Source organism: Corvus brachyrhynchos, unplaced genomic scaffold, assembly GCF_000691975.1.
Source record: "Corvus brachyrhynchos isolate BGI_N302 unplaced genomic scaffold, ASM69197v1 scaffold80, whole genome shotgun sequence".
NCBI classification, from domain to species: domain Eukaryota; kingdom Metazoa; phylum Chordata; class Aves; order Passeriformes; family Corvidae; genus Corvus; species Corvus brachyrhynchos.
Window position 1 is genome coordinate 14,832,506 of NW_008236769.1, and position 6,740 is coordinate 14,839,245.

General features: G+C 50.5%; 1 protein-coding gene across 8 annotated transcripts in view; it reads left to right on the forward strand.

Annotated features, from left to right (window-relative positions):
* Positions 1 to 5,736, forward strand: part of LOC108445089 — a 25,764-nt gene extending 20,028 nt beyond the window's left edge. For 6 of the 8 annotated variants that reach the window (XM_017727794.1, XM_017727793.1, XM_017727795.1 and 3 more), the window contains 5 exons: positions 1,207 to 1,378; positions 2,757 to 2,894; positions 3,978 to 4,107; positions 4,926 to 5,087; positions 5,566 to 5,736. In XM_017727794.1, the coding sequence (XP_017583283.1) occupies positions 1,207 to 1,378; positions 2,757 to 2,894; positions 3,978 to 4,107; positions 4,926 to 5,067 (582 nt within the window). In that variant the 3' untranslated portion in view covers positions 5,068 to 5,087; positions 5,566 to 5,736. Of the gene's footprint in view, positions 1 to 1,206; positions 1,379 to 2,756; positions 2,895 to 3,977; positions 4,108 to 4,925; positions 5,088 to 5,533 lie in introns of all 8 variants that reach the window. The other 2 variants (XM_017727792.1, XM_017727798.1) reach the window with 2 other exon arrangements.
* The last annotated feature ends 1,004 nt before the right edge of the window (positions 5,737 to 6,740 follow it).

The window sequence follows — 6,740 nt, forward strand, 5'->3', positions numbered from 1 at the left end:
GGGGCTGGCCGGCGCTCCCCGGGCAGCCCCAGCCTTAGGTGGCTGCTCCGCTTCCAGGATCCCGGCTGCGGCGGCAAAGTTTAACCCCTGCCTGCTGGAGCGTGGTTTCCGAGCCGTGCATATCAGTTTCTTTTTCTTTTCTCCTTTTCCTTTATTTATTTCATTTAAACTTTAAAATTTTATTTTTGGAAGGCTGTACGCTTCCTGTGGAGGTGCTGGTGTAGTTTGGGAGATGGGAAGGAAGGAAGCTATGTCTGATTCGCTTGGGTTGCAGCTCCCTTTGGCTCCTTATTAATTCCCAAGGCCTGCCAAAGAAAGCTGTCCCACTGGGTAGTGTGATGATGAGGTATGTGGGAGGCCCAGGTTTCCCTCTTGGCCCTGATAGGATTTGTACTTTTCTAGGAGGATAAAACAACTGTGATGTTTTTATCTGTGACATTTTGGGCAGTAACCTACTCCCAAGGGGAAGGTGGGGAACTCCTTGTGTTAAGAAGAAAGCACTGGCTGATGAGCCATCCCTACTGTGGTCTCCTAGAGGCTCCTGTCCCTCTGGAGATGCCTCAGGAGGAGCTCTGGCCATCCTCAGTGGGGGAAGCCCCCAGATACAGCTAGTTCCTGTAGCTCTGCAGCCTCCACCTGCCCTACTGTCAGTCTTGAAAAGGAGAAACACTGGGGGATTGCTCTGAGGACCCTGGAGTTTGAGGGACAAACAGAAACCCACAGAGACCCAGAACAACAATAGACAAACCCTGTGAGGATGGTCCTTGCTGGTCCCAGCAGCCTGGTGGAGCTCACAGCAGGAGAATCCCTTTCTGAGCCCCTAAAAACCATCTGGAGCTGCAGTGTGCAGCTGGAGAGGCTGGAGCCCCCCCAGATCAGCCACAGCAGCAGCCTCTTCAGCCTTTCCTTGACATGAACCCTGGAGCCATTCCCTCTCCCACCACCAAACCGCAGCTTTTGCCCAGGCTCCCTCCCTCCCTCCCTCTGCCCACCCAGGGCCCAAGCTGTAAGATGGGCTGACAGAGGAAGCTGTGATGGTTCCTGTGCTTCAATGAGAGCCACAGAGCTGCTCTGTGGCCACTGTGCCCCCAGAGATGCTGACCCCGCCGAGGCCCAGGCTTTGCTGTGGGCAGCTGCTCGACGCTGCTTTAGCAGCTGCCCTCCCCAGTTGCTGCCTCTCCACTCACACGGGACTTTTTTCTGCAGACACCTTCATTCCTTCCTGTTCCAGACGTGCCCAAGTGCTACCTACCAGAGTGCCAGCCCTCTGACCTGACAACAAGACGGGCAGGGAAACTGGAAATTCTTGCTGACCCGATGCACGACCTGTCTTGCTGCCCACCCCTTCCAGCTCCTGCTCCGACAGATGGAACAGAGGGTAACCCCTGATGCTGGCACTGCTGGTGAACAGCTGACTGGCCATGTCCAGCTGCCTGAGGGGCTGTCTGCCTGGGCCTTTGCCAGCCCCCAGCCCCTGGTCCATGCTGGCTGGATGCACAGGGCAGCATCCTGATGATGCTTCGGTGCTGGGCTGAGCCTGGCAAGGATGCACACATGGGCACAGCACCTGTCACCAGGAATATGCAGCTCCTAGGCCAGCTCAAAGCATGGGTGTAGGGAGCTGGGGTTTTAGAAACATCTCAGTGCATGAAGAGCCACTGCTAGCAAGGGTCTCTAAGGGTTTTATCTTCACAGCTCTGTTGGGATACAGGGAGATGCTGTCAACCCCGCTTTGCAGAAGTGCAGGGAGGGAAAAGGATTCTGGTTGGATGTGAGGGGTTTGAGTGGTTTTTGAATGCCTTCTGCTATGGGTACCTGTCTGACAGCAAATGCAGCAAAGGGGATGGTAGCCAGCTCTCAGCCGCCAGCTCTCAGCCACACCATTTAACAGCTTGCTTGCATGGATTAAAATGCTGATGGAAGTCAGAAAAGCAAAAGGAGTGGTCAGCAAACATCACTCTGCCATGCTCAACCATCCTAGAGCAGTGGGGATTTTCCCCTGAGCTCCTGCTTGAAAGTGAAGAGGGTGCCATTGCTCAGCAGTGCTCCAGAAGCCAACAGGAGACCAGGATGTCCTCTCTGTTCCCTGAGCTGATTCTCCCAGTGTGGGATGCCTGTGTCTGGATTCTTCCATGATCAGAGGGGAGCAAAGACACAGCCATCTCCTGTAGCTTCAATGCCACCCTGACAATGAGGTGAAGTAAGCCCTGGCAGGTTTTCTCTCTCCACTAAATAGAAGGAGAGTCTGGACAAGCAGCTCAGGTGGACATGTCTCCATATGGACTGCACTTGACATCTGAGGGCTGCAAACATCTCCTTGCCAAGCCCATCTGAATCTGTCTTGTGCTAATGACAAAACTCCTGTGGGCTTTTCCCTTCCTGCTCTGCCCCTGTGTAAGCCAGCAGTGCAGTTTTTCTCCCTTTCACACACAGACCTGCTGCAGAGTGTCTCAGCTCCTTTTAGCACTCCAGGGCAATGTGGAGACAGCACGGCTCCTTCCACTTGCTTTGCACCAACATAAATCCTTCTCCTATTTGTGCCACGAGCCAGATCAATGCAAAATTAGTGCACTTCAGCAAAACTCTGCTGGAGTGACTGGGTCTCCCCTGATTTATGCCAGTTGAGACTTCAACTTACCCTATCCGAAGTATAGAGTGAGGATTTGCATGAGTAATTGATGGTGATTCCTGACTAATGCACCTTCTTCTGTTGCTGCCTAAGATACCTTCCGCATTCTTCTTCTCCCCTGTCTCAGGGGCATTGGTGCAGAGGGAACTGCCATCCTCAAACGTGGTCACCTACCAGCAATTCACCCGGGATTTGTACCAGGAAAGGCTGTACAATGCTGATAAATACAAATACCATAACCTTGGCTCATCTATTTTAATGAAAGGTCAGTGGATGGGGGCTGTGGCAGCTGCCCCATGAGAATGACTGGTGGCCTTCAGCCTGGCTTTGGGTTTTTAACTTAATTCCAGAAGAGGCTGAGGAGGGTGAAGGGAAAGTGAGTGACACAGGAAGGGTTCACGGATCCCCTGAAACCATCTGCCCATCAGTGGGGAGAAGCAGGGCAGAGAAAAAGAGTTATCTTCTAGAAGAGTTTGGAGTGTTGTGAATGGTGTTTCTTTCACCCCAATTTCCAGACAGGCCACCCCATGGAGCACAATGCTGCTCAATGTGGTCTCCCTGGAAATAATGTCATAGCACAGGAGCTGCTGCTGGGCTGCATTAACAGCCTGACATGGTCATGCACCTGTGAGACACCTGTAACCTCAGCCACAGTGAACACAACAAAAATACTCTACCAATGACTCATTATAGGAATGTGTCATTTTAAAAATACCCAGAGAAGGTGAAACGTCTACAATGGGTGGCTCTTCTCTGTGTGTCCTCCCTGCATGTTCATACCCAGGCAGATCTGCTCGATCAGAACAGACAGGAGGACACACACCAAGCTGTTAACACACAGATAAGACATCTCTGGAGAGTCAGATGGGAGATGGTACCTTTTCAAACCAGGTCCCACAGGGATTTTGGGAAAGATATCACAGCAGATGTGATGGTGTTCAGTTAGGGGTTAAGTGAACCATGGATCTCTTCCCTGGTTTAGTCCCTGATTAATGGCACGAAGGAAAGAAAATCTAGACAGTAGCGGAAAATATATACCAGGTGACAAGCCAATATCCAGACAGGAAGATCACAAGATATCATTTCCAGGTCTGCCTTGTGTGGCTTTCCTCACACAGGCTATGGGAAATAAGGGCTGAATAATCTCATCTAAATGACTTTATCTACACCAGGGAAGAAATTCCTGTGTTTTCCTTTGGCTAATCCCTTCATCATGGGAGCTCCAACAGGAGCACTGGAAGCACAAACTGCCAGTGGAGCTCAGGGGAAGGGGGAACACTCAGGCTGTGCAATACAGGAGACAGAGACCAAAAAAAATCTTTTAATTATCTGGATTCTCTTTCACTAGACTGCTCTAACCTTGAGTGGAAAAGTATCTACAATCAAGATTACCAGCACCAGACGGGAGTCCATGGTGGATTCTATACAGAGGAGTTAAGGCCTTCTCCCGTTTTCCCTGAAGAGAGCCGCTTCAATTAGTAAGAGAGAGGTGGGATGGGGAGGAGAGGGTGGCTGCTGGGAGTGGGGGACAGGGTAAGAGTAGGGCAGGGAGGTTTTGGAGCTGCTTGGAATTGGAAGGTGTTTCTCAAGCATAAATCTCCCTGTCCGTGCTATGCAATGACCCCAAAGAAATTCCCTTAGGGACAAATCCACTCTCAAAGCCCAATCAGCCTTTTCTTGAAAAGTTTTGCAGCGGGGTTGATTGGAGTGGGGAGACAATTTCTGGGACAGCCTAATCCCTGTGGAAAGAAGATCCCTGTGGGGCTAGGGCAAGAGGCATGTCTCATCATTTCCATGCCCAGGCTTCCCCTGGGAAAGGGCTCTCTCAAATCAACCAGGGCAGGAGCTGTTTGCAACGTGACTCATCTGCACACTATGAACCAAACAGGCATAAACTGCTCCTGAGCTCTCATTTCTCACTGGAAAGACAATTCCTCCCTGCTGCCTCATGCCCCCCACCTTCCCCTAGCACACAGATATTTCAGCTCTGCATTGCAGATTTTAATCTGTGATCCTGGAGTTGTATGTGGGCTGGAGACTGAGCCTATGTAATGGTTGGTCCACGCGGGAGATTGATCCCGATGACAACCGTGTGTGTGGCAGCATCTGCCCCGTTCCTGATGGAGACAGGCTGTTCCCCCTGTCCCCCATCCCATCTGAATGTGCTTGGTTTGCTCTACACAGATTCCTGGCTGGGTGGTCAAACACTGCAGAAGGGGAGGCAGGTCCCTTGTCCTGGGGCACGAACCACAGGATGGAGGTCCTCTCCTTACCCCCTTCCCCATGTTCTCTGCAGCAGCCGCTGGGTTTCTGAGTATGCAGACAGCTACAGCATCTTCCTGAAGAGGCTGGACTGGTCATCTCCCATCTCTGCTCAATGGCTGCCCTTTGGGAAGGATGCGCGATGGACACCGCGATGGAAAGAGTCCACTCACTGAGTGGCGCTAAGGGGGCCGTGGTAAGCACCAGGATCATCCATTTTGGCCCTGAGAGCTGGGATTTCAGGGACTGAGGCAGTGGGAAAAAATTGTGAACAGTCGTGGGAGCTGGTACAAACTACCATGAGAGTAGTTTGGCTGCTGGAATGTTCTTCTGAGTAGCGGCATCAGTCCCAGCTCAGTGCAGGAGGGTTGGACTAGATGACCTTCAAAGGTCCCTTCCAACCCAAACCATTCTATGATTCTATGATTTCTGGGCTCCTAGAAAGAGATTTTCCAACCAGATCTAATTAGGAGAGTATTTTTCACCGTGAGGGTGGTCAGACACCATCTGGAGACTGGAGAGGTGGGGGAATGGCATGGAGGTGTTCAGTGGGTGACAGTGCTGGGTCTGAGTGGCCTCATCTAGGCTGGCCTTGTTGGGCCAGACACCTACATTATTCCATGTTTTTCTGGTTTCTTTTAGGATGTGTTACCTATGTTGTTCTGTGATTACAGCTCTTTGGCCCTCCAAGCTGCCTGTGTGATACTGCTCATCAGAGACCCTGAAAGCCTGGGATACCTCATCTCTTCCAAACCCACCACCGTGTCTGTCAGATGTGAAATGTTTGGCAGAGTGTAGATTAAGTGCAGATTATGATTAAAATCTCCCAAGAGCCTCATCTTTTATCACAGTCAGAAAAAGGGTTTTTTTTTTTTGGGGGGGGGGGGGGGCAATGGAGGCTGCAGAGATAAAATCACTCGGGCACATTCAATTTATGTGCTTTAAAGAAAACTTGATGATAAACGTTGTCAGCAAGAAGCAGTGTGTGTTAAACAGCATTGTTGGTGTTAATTTACTCCCTAAAACCTTGTGCCCTCACAGGGAGGGAAATATCTGTGTTATTCAGGGCAGCTGGGTACCAGCCTTGCAGAGCTCCTTCCCCTCCTTTACATTTAACACCTTATTCCAGGTTTTGGCCGTCAATTTCAGCTAATGCTGGGTGAACCGGAATTGAGTTTGCCGCGTCCGGGATTTTTAAGTTTCTGGAAGGATCAAGGCTGCTCCCAGCCTGAAGATGGCAATGGAGAGCCGCCGAACCCAGACCTGGGAAGGGCTGTCAGCGCTTCTGCTGTGGCTTTAGTGACCTGACTGGGTCTTCTAAATTGATGCCAAAATTATCCCGGAGTAGGTGGTGTAGAGAAACCTCTCCCTGACTCCTTAAAGGTATTCCTTTTAATGGACATCCTTGCAGTATTGAGGGATAAGCAAGACATTTTTAACAGATACAGCTAAAATATCAAAAATAATGAGAACAAATAACTTATTTTACAGTTATATCAAATATGCCCAGACCTGTTGGTGACAGGGACTGTGTAGACACAGCAGCACACTGGTCCCTGCCCCAAGGAGTTCATCTAAGCTCTGGGGGATTTAGCAAAATGATGTCTGGCAGGGCCAAGCTCCAAACAGATGATGCAGGGAAGCAGAAGAGGTTAGTGTTTCTGCAAAGCTGCTCTGCTGTGGGGCATTGCTGACCCAATGCAGCATTTGGGTGACACAGGGTATTCCCACTGTATCTAAGCATAGTGGCAATTTTGGAGGACAGAAACAATGAAACTACCTTTAACCTTAAAAGTAGGGGAAAATACTTGCTTACATCAGAGAGGAGACAGAGTTTGACTTTGAGGAA